We start from the raw sequence: 13,494 nt of genomic DNA, 5'->3' as shown, positions 1-13,494 counted from the left end.
CTGGCTGCTGGTTTTGGCCTTGGGCAGCTGCAAGGAGTAATGGGATTGCCTGCCACAACTTTAAATTAAACTGGTCAATAGAGGCTGAAGGGGCAGATGGGGCCTAGGCAACGGACCAGAGTGAGCGAGTCTTCGTTCTGGTCCACCGCTGCTCTACTTAAGCCACTTTGAACTTGGCAGCGCAGTCAGCAGAAGATCAATCCTTGGTGTAGCTTCTGAAGAGTAGGTTGAGTCCAAGCATTACTCCATCCTCAGGCAGATACAATATCTCACGGTATCCCAGTAAAGATGGCTGGATGGAAGCTTCTGTCCTAATGGCAGCCTGCTTAGTTGACCTGCATCTTTTGTAAAAGTGGCAAAAGTCTGGCAAAAACTGAGATCTAGTCAAACTGAGAGGCTTTTTTGATCAAACAGGCTTCCCTGGTTATTCATCCGAACTGCAAGGGATGGAATCTAAGTCTAACAAGAAAATGTACTTCCAGACATCTGCCTAAACATTGCATATTTCTGGCTATCTTATGTTCACTGCTGCATCTGACTTCTTTTTTTGGGGGGGGTGTCATCTTGCCAGCTGTATGTGAGGTGGACAACGAACGGATCATGACCTTTGATAACAAGGTATTCAATGTAACTACAACCAAACATGCCTGTGACCTTTTGGTAGTCCAAGACTGCAACAAAAATGAAAATTATGAACCACGGTTCCGTGTTTGGATATCAAAGTCCAGACCTGATAGTCCAGGAGAGGTTCACGTCAATATCTCTTCAGAGTAAGTTTTAACAAATACACAGCTTTTTTAGATAATATAATCACAAGGGAAAAAATAAAGGTTTAACCTTTACAGTGGTACCTCAGGTTAAGAACTTAATTCATTCTGGAGTTCTGTTCTTAACCTGAAACTGTTCTTAACCTGAGATACCACTTTAGCTAATGGGGCCTCACGCTGCTGCTGTGCTGCTTTCTGTTCTCATCCTGAAGCAAAGTTCTTACCCCGAGGTACTATTTCTGGGTCAGCGGAGTCTGTAACCTGAAGCATCTATAACCTGAAGCGTCTGTAACCTGAGGCACCACTGTATTTCTGTTTCCCCCCTTTAATGGGAACTGCATTAGAAATAATTGCAAACTGGGCCACAGACTGCAGAAATGTGCAGTTTTCTCAGATCTAAATGGAATCAGATCACAGTTATCCCATGCCATGCTGCTGATGCCTTGAGGGGTCTATAGCAACCAATATTGGGGGAAGAAATGCATTTGGTTTCAAATTTAGTGTGAACCTACTTCCTTTCAAACCACAGCGAAGGCAGCATGAGGAGCCTCAGGGGGGAATTGGTGCAGTTTTGCAGTGCACTCGTAAATGACAACTATGGGAGAAAGATGGGCTGCGTCACACTGATTGTTAATATCAGTTTTTTCACCTTCTAACAAAAAGCATTCTCCCCCCCCCCCCCAGGATCAGAAGTTATATCAGAATCCTACCTACCATGAATAAGCTTTATTTGTTTTACAATGAGAATCGAGTCCTGCTTGACAAAAAGGAGTTTGAGGATGAGAAAGGTACTGCATCTGATATTACGCTTTTTCTTAAATCACAACACAGTTCCATTCACCTGAGTCAGCTTAAATCCAAATACTCTGACTATTGATTACATATTGGTAATCAATTTTATATAAAAAAAACCTTGAATAACTTGGGGCACACCCACCCCACATAGTAATGAAAAAAAGTAAACATTGAAAATAAGTTAGTAAGCCTTGATCAGTAAAGGTGTGATGGGTTAGCTGAGTATCCTACCCATAAATTTGATGAAAATTTCTGTACTCGGTAGTCAATACAAGCTAATGTCTCAGAATCTCGTAGCAAAAATTGCGGTGTCTCTGGTCCCATTCTGTAGGCAAGACTCAAAAAGTAATGTAAAACGAATGAACAAAATCTGCACATTTCTATGTACACTGCTGAAACATGCTCTTGCTCTTGAAATAATTGGTAAACCATTTTCGATTATCCCATTTCTCCACAGCGCACGTTAAAATGTGTAAAAATGAGACCACTATTGCTGTTGAGGCACCACTGATAGGCCTAGTGAATGTGACCTATGATGGCGAAATTCTGATGGTAAGTCTGACAACCTGATGCTTTTTGTCCTAGGATTTCTTGCTCCATTCCTTTAATGCACTGCATTGTAAGGATACAAACATCCATTATCCATTATCCATGCAGATTACAGTCGCTTCCAACATGAGAGGTAAAACCTGCGGACTCTGCGGAAACAATGACGGTGAAATGAGTAATGAAGCCCAGATGCCCAATCAAGAACAGGCATCAACCACTACAGAGCTTTTGCGTTCCTGGTCTTTGACGGATAGGTGTGATAGAGGTGATAGAGGTCAGTTAAATTTGGAAACTACATTCTCCATACAACTTCCCTAGGGAAAAAATGGCACAGCACCACATCACATCCCTCCCAGAGGCACTTGCAGACGTGGATGGAATTGCCAGGCACTAGTCATGGTGGCAGCAACACCTTCTAGCCACTTAAACTGGTTTTTATCTGGAATTGGGACAGTCTTTTAAGCTTTAAAGGCAGCCTTCAGAGCAGCCTGTAAAGTTGTAAGTAGCCTTCAACAAATATTAGGGGATGAAATTTTCGGTGAGAATGGAACAGAATAGACCTTGGTTTGTCCACATGCAGAAGTGCCAAGGCTACCTGTCCATGCCTAATTCCTGACTACACAAAGTTGGGAGGGGACAATGACAATTGTGTTGTCATTGATCTGCTATGCATCTCTCAGCTTGAAAGTTCAAGTCTCTCTACTTTCTACCATTACTAAGGCTGCAAATGTGTCTCTGTGAGCAGAATGAATGTCTGAAGCAGAGAGTCTTTTAAGATAGAGGTGGATTGCCATATGCGCCCTTCAACTGGGATCACAGCTGTGCCTTTCATAAGGCAAAGCTGACTGCCACTGCAATGGAAGGAGGAAGGGAGAAGCGAGGCTTGGTACCATTAATGCAGACAGCTGGTGCAATGTCACTCTCCTTACTGAGTGGCCCTGTCCAGGGTTTGCCTCCCTTCTCATTCTTGAAGAGGCTGGTTAGTTCAAACATGTGTGTGCCTGTAGAAAACGTAACTTGAGAAAAGAGACATTGCACATACTTTTGTAAACCAAGAAATCATCAATAAAAAATATGTAAAAACAAAAACCAAAAAATGTACGTGTGACATTCAAATCCACTACACCATTGGGTTACCTGCCCATTAGTATTTCACACTTGAGAGCTGGATGTAGTTGCTTGATTGACTGAACTGATCTTTAGCATGTTGCCTTAATAGGATAGCCCACATATCCCTGCAGAAGTTTTCTTTACCAAAAATAGCATTATTATTTGATTTTAAAAAAATCTTTTTAGCACTTGCCTCTTTCTTTGCTTCTTTCAGTTTGGATTTGTAACTGTGTGTAAAAAACTGAAAGAATTACCAATTTTATGCTGTTTGTAGATGTAGAGACAAAAATTAGAATTGTATACAGCATTGTAAATATTCCATACCCATTCCAACAAATTATTTGACTGGGGGGTTTTGTTGTTGTTGTTAATTCAAGGTGGGAATGTCCACACTGCTAATAAATATATCGCTTGGACTCTGTTGATTGATGGTGATTTTCCTTTTTTGACAGAAATGGAAGCAATGTCTGACTCAGAGGCTTGGGCAGCTTAGCTCTGAGAAGACTCCAGACTGGGTGAACATTACCCTGACAACGTACTTCAGATCAACCTTTCAATATCTCAAATTAACTGAGTTATCTCGAGAACCCCCTTGGGGATGCCAGTGCTACATCAAATGATAAATATATTAATTAATGTTAATTGGAACTAAACTAAAATCAAATGCATTCTGCATTGTATGAAGTTCTAAATAAAAAATACATTGTGCATTAAATAAATATGTGTGATCATTTTGTTCCTTTTCCACAAAACAGTTGGGCTGAAAATGTTTTAGAGAGAGAAAGAATCATTTATTGTTGGTTACTGTTCAGCTGTCACTAAAATAACCTCAACATCTTTCATAATAAAAACATGCTAACATAGTCTACTAGTTAACAGCTGACAAATTAACATGCCATACAAGCACAACACAGAATTTGGATTTCAGAAGGTTTATTTCTTTATTATTAATGACATTTATATACCACTTAATTATTCACATTGCTAGGTGGTGTACAGAAAAACAATCCACAAAAAAAATGGGACAACAAAGCCTTCAAAATTTATCCTAAAACCAAATATTACCTTCAAATTCCTGCTGGAACAAGGAAGTCCTAGCCATGCGCCCAAAGTTCAGCAAGTGGGAGGGAGTTTCACCAGCTTGGATCCAATACTCTGACTCCATGCCTTCTAGTACTTATGAGTTGTATGTCTGAGCCATGGGGGAACACCAATAGACTCCTCAGAGATTGCAGTGATCAGACAGGTCCTTAAGATATTCTAGGCCCAAGTTGTTAAGGGCCTTGTAAATTAGCAAAAGAACCTTGAACATAGCTTGGTAACATATGGGCAGCCAGTGAAAGCTTCTAAGGACTGGAGTTGTGTGCTGGTAGTAGTCTGTTCCACTCAACAGCCTAGCAACAGCATATTGCACCAGCTGGAGCTTCCAGACCAGACACAAGAGTAGCCCCACAATACCGGAAGTTACCAATACCGGAATCACCACAGCTAGCCTATTCCTGTCAGAGTTGGCCAGAGTTGGTAAAATGCACTCCTAACTGCTGAGGCTACCTGAACGTCAACTGATAAAGATGGATCCAGGAGCAACCCCACCTGTTCTTTCAGTGGTTTGATATATTTGGCCAGGGCAGGGAGATGGCCAGCTTCCCAGACACTGGAACTACACCCCCATGGTGCCTCTGTCTTCTTGGGATTCAAGCTCAGTTTATCAGCCCTCATCCATTCCACAACTGCATCCAGACAAGGTTTCAGACTATGCTTAGCCTCACCTGACTCAGAGGTTATGGAGAAATGGAGCTGGTTATCATCAGCATACTGAACACCATTCGCCCTCTAACTCCTCTACATGACTCCCAATTGCTTCATGTAGACGTCAAAGAACATTCACAATGGGATTGTTCCCTGAGGCACACCATAGCACAAGGAACAGGGAGCCAAGAGACAATCCCCTAATGTTATTCTCTAGACACGGCCCTGCATGTAGGAATGGCAGCACTGTAAAACTGTATCCCCAGTACCCAGCCTACAAGGTCAGTCCAGGAGGATACCATGGTCATTGCCACCAACAGACTGAGAAGGTGGTACCCTGTCCCACTCTTGTTACAGGTTATCCAGCTTGATGTCCAAGGCTGATGCAGTCCCAAAACTGCCCGAACCAAGAGTGAAACAAATCCAGATAGTCCATGTCCTCCAAGGACTCCTGTGTCTATTCTGTCAGGGTTCAGCTCTGCTTAGTCTTAGAACCTGAGGTCTCCTTGGATAAGGAAACATCCACCCAAGATGTTTCAGTGATGCTTTCAAAGTGTCCAGATAGTGGCACATGAGACTACTTGGGAGGAGGGTGAAGTGCATGGAAGCACCCATGAAGATCAGGATCTGACTGAGAATCAGAAAGAGGTGGAACCTCAAGTTCCCAAGCTCCAGTCTTCCTGAACTGGGCAAATGGACTGTCAGGACTGAGACAGCTCCAAGTGAAAGGTTGCAGCCTGCTGAAGAACAGAGAGAGGCAGATCACACGCAGGCTGAGCAGGGTTCACATCAGACAGGGGTAACTTCACCGCCCCGTGGAATGCAGGTTGCCAAGGGAACAATCTTGAATGAGCAGGATCTCAGGCAGGACTCTCATGGGGAGGAAAAAGACATGGGAGAGAAGATTGACAGTCTGTCTTCTCAGGAAGAAGTTGGAGGGTATCCAATGAGCCCACGCAGTCATCGCTGGGGGAGGATGTATGGCAGGAAAAAGAATCAGAAACGTAAGGGTCATAGGTTCCGTTTATGTTGGCGGAAGAGGAAGGACTCTTTAGAAGGGTCATCATGATGGATGAGACTGGTGGCATGTTAGAGCCATCCAGAGAACTCTGTTTTTTGCAATAAATCTTCCTTTTTAATTAACCATGCTTGCTGTGTTATCAAGTCAGAAACTGGGACTCCTGACATGGACATAGCGTGCTCTTTTCCACGTGAACAAACACAGCTCCATTACTGGGTAGTTCATAGTTTAGCATTATATGTACAAGCCTTTGGCAAATATGTTTCCCTCACCAGCACCAGCAGGAAATAAATAAATAAATAAATCCCCACCCATCTGGCTGGGTTTCCCCAGCCACTCTGGGCGGCTCCCAACTTTTAAAAGACAACTGAAGGCGGCCCTGTTTAGGGAAGTTTTTAATGTCTGACGCTGTATTGTTTTTAATATTCGGTTGGAAGCCGCCCAGAGTAGCCGGGGAAACCCAGCCAGATGGGCGGGGTATAAATAATAAATTATTATTATTATTATTATTATTATTATTATTATTATTATTATTATTACATCAGACATTAAAAACTTCCCTAAACAGGGCTGCCTTCAGATGTCTTCTAAAAGTCAGATAGTTGTTTATTTCCTTGGCATCTGAGGGAAGGGCATCCCACAGGGTGGACGCCACTACTGATCAAATGCAGTCCCTTCTGTTCTTAGCTAACCACAGCTTGTTGTGTCCAAACCTGGATAAACTGTAGTTAGTTTTAGCTTTTACAAATAGACTGACCTCAAAATGCAATGTAAGACTCTGTTTTGCTCATTCCTGCATTGCAGGGATTTTGGCCAGATGACCTTTGGAGTCCCTTTCAATTCTACAGTTCTATGATTCATATAAACCATAACCAAAACTAACCACAGTTCTGAGTTCAGATGACATGTCAAACTTTGGTTAGCTGGATCTCCTAATGGCCATAATGGAGGAGGAGAGAGGGTAAGCTAGCCTGCACACATAACATTAAATAATAGTTCAGCATTATGCCTGAACCAGACACTGTGTCACTAACTGGTCTTTTTCATTTATAAGACATTCATTCTTATTTATTACCTGCCAATAGCACATTTTATCAATTCCAGCCAGAACATTTTGCCTTGTTTGCTTCTGTTGAGAGCATTAAACTTAGAAATGTGCCGTGGGCACTTTACAGAAATCTCTGCTATATATAATTTAAAATATTTGTATGTTATATTTCTATGCCAGCCCAACATTACATTAAGTGGGTGATGAAAGCTTAACGCCATTAGATTTCCTTTTAACTCCCACTTGCATTTACAGAAATCATATTTTCCATACCATAAAGTCACAGTAAGCAGTTCTTTCCTTTTTTTCATAATTTTGGTAAACAAGGAAAATCTGTGCTTGCAGCTTTTAGAGGAACTCTGCTCTAATGTATTCATTAAAGGAAAGCTTTTGTCTACCTACAGTACTAATTTAAATTACCATTTCCATAAAAAGTTAGCCCAGCAGGCAGAGGAATCGTAAAGATGGACAAAGGTGGGCTGGAAACCCCAGGGAAGGTCTTTGTGGATGGGGACAAATAATTGCAAGGAAATAGATGCATCCTGAACAAAGAGTGTGAATTTGGGGGCAAGGATTGGGGACTGGGTTTTTTGATCCTAAAATGCAAAAACATAAAACATACATTAATCCGAGGGGAAAATGTGAGGCTAATTTCTCCAGCTTGAAAAAGACTGAAGAACTGCTCTGCTGCCCTGTTTTATGAGATGCACTTGTAGAACTGATATATTCAAACTTTATCTTTCTTTCTTTTAAAAAAAAAACTTCTACCAAATAGTGGATAATAAATACACAACAGGGCAAACAGGACAATCCTTTCTATTTAGGGGACCAAGTTGTTTATGTATTTGCAAGATGCCATACCAAAAAATCAGTCTTTCTCCCAGGTTTACAACAATGCCTTGACCATTATCTCACTCTTCTTCTTCTTCTTCTTCTTCTTCTTCTTCTTCTTCTTCTTCTTCTTCTTCTTCTTCTTCTTCTTCTTCTTCTTCTTCATTCTACATGTAAACTTTTGTGCATTTAAAATTGACTCCAGAATTTATTTTCTTTAAATCAGATGTTCAAATAATGTTGTGTATGTGTGCATAAGCATGAGCATTGGTGTATGTTAAGCGTGATCATACACTCGTACATATATGACCCAGCAGGGTCAGGTGTTGCGATGGGAAATTACAAATATTTATGGCCCTATCAGACATCATAAATATTTACCTTCCATCTCCTTGCTTTTCCCATTAATTCTCATTGCACATTTTCTATCCCTCAAACTGTGGGGGGATACAGTCTTAGAATGGATTATAATGTGGTGAGAATATAGAGCGAGCAGGAATGATATTGAGCTTCTTGTTCCTTCTCTCTCATTTGACATATATGATGAGAAGTCTGAAGTAAAATACCATTTTAATCACTGTAGCTTCCCCTGATCATTTCCATTCTTCTCAGAACACCCAAGTCACACCAGGACATGTTGAACTTATAGTATACAATTGTCCTTCAGGCATGCTCTGTATGTATTTCTCAGGCCATATGCGGTTACTGCTTTTTTCCAACTTAATAGGGAACTGTTAACTATAATGTTCAACTAGCCTACTGGAGTATATTCAGAGCAAGCCTTTGAAAGCGGCTTTGAATCTTCTCGTCTCCCCAAAATCTCTCCCACCACCCTCCTGAAGTGGAATTTTCATTCTGTTTTACATCTGCTCTAAAATTGCCTCGAGCAGAATCCTACCAGACTGGAAGGAAGACAAGACTCAATTTATATGTCCTGTAGTCATTTAAATAGGAAGTGTGACATGCACCCCACCCTTGACATCACAATACAAATGCCGCTGAAATGCAGCAGTGAAAACAGCATCCTTGTCTCGTCTCCTTCTTGTGGCTTTGACTGCCATGAGTTTGACTCTTTGCTTCCCCTCCTGCCACCTCGAATGGGAAATGCTATCCAGTGAGATGGTTCATTCAAAGGCCGGGCTGGTACGCTAGGAATGAATGCAACCTGGAGATCTCAGCAGCTGCCAACCGGCTCCGAAAGAGAGGTGAAGCGAGCATGCTGGGAAGAAAGAGAAGTGATGCAGCAGCTGTTTGGTTTTACCTTGGGTAGCACAGAGAGTGGCAGCCATTCATTCATAGTCAAGCAAAGTTCTGTTCCAAAAGCAGCTTCAAAAACTCTGGGAGTGAAGGATGGGGGGGTGCTTTTGTGAAAGGTGGAGGGACCGGCTTTTATTTCTTCTATTCCATTCAGGACAGAGGTTAGGCAAGTTTCATATTATTTCCATTTTTAAAGAGCCTCTTTCATTTTTGTGTGTGCGCGCATTGGCTATTCTGCGGACGACAATTCGCGTTCATTAGTGCCCCCATACTGAGATGGCTGAGCATCTATCAAAAGACAGAAGAGAGACCCACCGATGCTCCTGGCTGTGAAATCCAAACATAATGAAATCTAGTAATGTGCCTTGAACTGGGTGAAGAAAAGAATAAACTCAGATGAAAATCCATCTTCCCCAAAAACTTAAAAACCATATTAATGTTAGAAGTGTCAATACACAGGTGCTCCTTTCCCCAAATATACCACACACAGGCATCGGTTCCATTGAGGCACATAGCAGGTGTTCAGACTAAAAAGTCACTGGAAATTATTCTTGATCTGTTTGAAAAAGTTATGCCTAAACTGGGTGTGGGGGGACTTCAAATGTATATTCCACAGTCTTCAGTACATACAGTACGTACATATAAAATGCTGATTTTGTAGTGTTACTGTGAGGTACATATTGTGCATATTGTATTGTTGGTTTTATTTTGATTTCATAGCAAGGGGAAGCTGAATAACAAATGTAGGCCCCACCACACAATCTCTTTCCCTTTCACAAGCTATTTTGGATGTGATGGTTAGCAGGATCAGTACTGCAGCACTCCAGCTGGGCCATATTGATAATAGTTGTTTCTGTGAAAATACATCAATGGGACTCTTGCCCTAGGCTAGAAAGTCTACTCACATTAGTCTTAGGAGCAGGCGTAGACTGGATGAAGGATGATCTTGTATAGAAATGCTTTGCGGGGGACCCCACAAACCACTTCGCCACTGCCCCAAGCTCCCATGGTTGCTTCCTCCCTTCCCACTTTCCAGAAGACAATATAGGAGAAATATAAGCACAGGAGAAGAAAATGCCCCCTTTCCCTTTCTGATATATGAAAGAAAAGGGGGGGAGCTATTCTTTCCCCCCCCCCTCACCTTGATCACCACCTTAGCAAGATAGCAAGAAAGGGAAGATTCTTTCTTTCCCATAGGAGAAAGGGAAAGGGAACAATTCCTTCCTCTTCACTCTCCATTGCCACAAAATATTCTAGGAAGAAGCTGGAGAAAGAACAAAAAACTTTTCCCCCGATGCCTGAAACAAAAAAGGACACCTGTTCTCTTTTCTTCTGCCCCACAACTGCCTGACACAAAAGTAACGGGTGGCGGGGAAAGAGTCCCTTTTTCTTCCATGTATCAAAGAAAGGGGGGGACTTGTACTTACCCCTCCCCACGGTTAATAATTGGGAGTGTGGAGGAAAGGCATGGGAATGTTTGCTACCACAGAAAGTGGCAAAGAAATCAGGATTATAGCAGTGCCACCATACAAAAAAAGCAGCAAAGGAAAGGTAGCATCAATGGCTAGAATTGCCATCTTTGCTATTCCAGTTGGTTCGTTCATACAATGCAGTGAACTAAACCATGGCTAAGCAAGACTGCATGGATGTGCAGCCTCCTAGAACGGAGATCACAGCCAATCCGTTTCTCCCTGGTACAATTTACTGCCATGTTATGCTGAGTGGAGCCAAAACTCTGAACTGGGACTCTCTCGAGTTTGCTCTACTTTGTTTTCCTAACCAGGCCAATGTTTACCCAGACAAAGAAGTTATTTACTCAGGTATTTTCTTCTCTCTCTTTACCTTCAGTATTCTGTGGCTCCTGCAAGTTCACTGTGTGGTTTGGATATTATTATTTTTTATTGCTTTTACTTTTAATTTACAAACTTACATACACCTGCAAATCTAGGAACTCACCTGAGCATGTAGAACTTTAGTGTTGGATCGCCCTGTTGTGCTTCCAAATTTGCCATAAGAGGGAAAGAGGGAATAATGGATGAAACACAGCACTTTCCGTCAAGAGTACAAAAATAAACACATTTGTAGGCATACCTGTAGATTCTTTATATAACCCCCCTTGTGAGTTTTATTATTAAATCCTGAACTAGAATTTCAGCCTAATAAACAGTTCTGTTGGAGAGTTTGCATCCCATTTCTAAAAGACGGAAGAAAAAAATATCATTTAAAACCAAGGATGTGCCTGTTAACTCCTGTTAAGGGGCTGTCTAAAGCAGAAGAGCTGCTTTAGCCCAGAGGGCATTTGGTACCATATTGGCCTGAATATAAGCCTCACTTTTTAGTGTGCATGCACACGAAAGCTCATCCCAAGAACTAACTTAGTTGGTCTTTAAGGTGCTACTGGAAGGAATTTTTTTGTTTTTTTTCCAAATTCCGATGTGAAAAGTTAAAGTGCGGCTTAAATTTACAACCTTACAAAACTTGGCTTTTACGATATCGCTGCTGAAACAGACACACGGTAAAACGGAACGGGTGTGAGTGCCTGCGGCATTTTAAGGGAGCAGCTTATATTTGGGTAGTGTCTTTTTTCTTTTCTTCCCCTTGAATTTTAAAGGTGTGGCTTATATTCAGGTGGAGTTTATATTTGGGCTAATACAGTAGATCTAGAATGCAAATGTGAAAACTAAGAAATTGACTAGGATGTCTCAGAATCTCTGACTTACGGAGCAAGCAAGCATTTTTCCATTCTTTTTCCAAACACCCTTCCATAAAATAGAAGACTGGGGCCACGGCAGAAGTTAGGCACTACAACTCAAAAGTATTTCTCCGCAGTTTTAAAAAATGCTAAATTATGACCCCTTTCTGCCATCTAGTGGTTCTGTTAGGTTATTATAGAGTGGCTCACTGTTCTGTTTTGCTGGTTGATTTCCAGGTTTGAAAGCATTTGAGGGAATGTAACACATATTCCCACCCATCTCTTTTCAATTCAGAAGCATGGCATTATAAATGCTGAAGATTTGCAAGCACCAATTTCCCATTATGTCTGTAAGTAAGCAGGCACTCTCTAGGCCCATCTTGTTTTGGTTATAGGATAACTAGAAATATATATCACCACCATTCCTAGCAGGGTTAAGGGCACAATTTTCTTGAAACCTATCCGAAGCGTTTGTGATTCCCACATTAAAAGCAAGCAGGTTTAGAATTTTCTATACATTTCAAAAAGCGTTTTTTGTTCAAGGATCTCATTTCCCAAAGAGGTAAGAAGTTCCAGGCAGGATTTCTGGTAAACTCCCTTGTGAAGAAATAGTACTAGAGGCTATTATGACTATCTCTTTCAAGGACAAATCAGAACCTGAGGAGCTGTTGGTGGGGGGTAGCATTTGTTGTTCTGAATCATGTTTCTATCCATTACTGCAATCATTACTCATTTTATCCACAGCAAATGTAGGGTTTATGGAGCAGAACCTGTAAGAAAAATTACATTGTCTGAACCCCTCTTTTTACTGTGCACAAGTCTATCTATAGCTGTTAGACTTGTGGCTATATAAAGCACCCACGTTTAGAGACAGTGTAATTGCTCCTGAACAACAATTCCTGGGGAGTAGCAGTGGGGAGAAGCTTTTGCTTTCATGTCCTGTTTGTACCTTAAAACAGGACTAAAGCCCTAACAAGTGGACACTCATGGTAGAGAGACATTTGTGGACAAAGAAGATCCCTGGATGGTTAAGTCTATGGGGTTGTGGCACTCCTCTTGTTCAGGCCAAGGGAGCCGGCGTTTGTCCAGAGACAGCTTTCTGGGTCATGTGGCCAGCATGACTAAACAACTTCTAATGGAATGGGAACTCCATGACAGAAACCAGAGTGCACAGAAACCCCCTTTACCTTTCTTTCACAGCAGTACCTATTTATCTACTTGCACTGGTGTGCTTTCGCAATGCTAGGTTAGCAGGAGCTGGGGCAGAGCAATGGGAGCTCACTTTGTTGCGCAGATTCGAACTGCCAATATTCCTATCAGCAAGCCCAAGAGGTTCAGTGGTTTAGACCACAGCGCCACCCAGATACCAAGTCACAAAGTCACAGGTGGAATGGTGTTCTCACTAGGAATAAAGAATAAAAACACTTCCTGCAGTAAGGCACAAGGCACAGGCTAAACTCTCAGGAGCTGAAGACTACACATAGCAAAGGGCTGTAGGAAATCCCCTCTTTTCCACAAGGCCGTCTCATTATTTCAGCATCAAGCCACTAAATTCAATATGATTCAGAAGAGCACCTTATCTTTCTTAAATTGTCTGTATTGTTCTCCACTAGAGGGCAAACTTGATCAGCATTTAAAAACAAGACCCTGAAGCAAGACAAATACTAATAACAGA

At 41.7% G+C, this 13,494-nt stretch overlaps 1 protein-coding gene across 1 annotated transcript in view; it reads left to right on the top strand.

Moving 5' to 3' along the window:
- LOC309372192 (vitellogenin-1-like) overlaps positions 1-3,940 on the top strand; it is a gene marked incomplete at its 5' end in the record, with an annotated part of 32,175 nt that extends 28,235 nt beyond the window's left edge. Inside the window, 5 exons of the mRNA XM_081915489.1 lie at positions 572-770; positions 1,452-1,555; positions 2,020-2,114; positions 2,220-2,385; positions 3,674-3,940. Of these exons, the coding sequence (XP_081771615.1) occupies positions 572-770; positions 1,452-1,555; positions 2,020-2,114; positions 2,220-2,385; positions 3,674-3,714 (605 nt within the window). The 3' untranslated portion in view covers positions 3,715-3,940. The remainder of the gene's footprint in view (positions 1-571; positions 771-1,451; positions 1,556-2,019; positions 2,115-2,219; positions 2,386-3,673) is intronic.
- Between the last annotated feature and the right edge of the window lie 9,554 nt (positions 3,941-13,494).

The sequence above is a fragment of the Podarcis melisellensis genome, assembly GCF_964234715.1.
Source record: "Podarcis melisellensis genome assembly, chromosome: 6".
NCBI lineage: Eukaryota > Metazoa > Chordata > Lepidosauria > Squamata > Lacertidae > Podarcis > Podarcis melisellensis.
The sequence above is the reverse complement of the archived record's forward strand: the minus strand, read 5'-3'. Positions and strand labels throughout refer to the sequence as shown.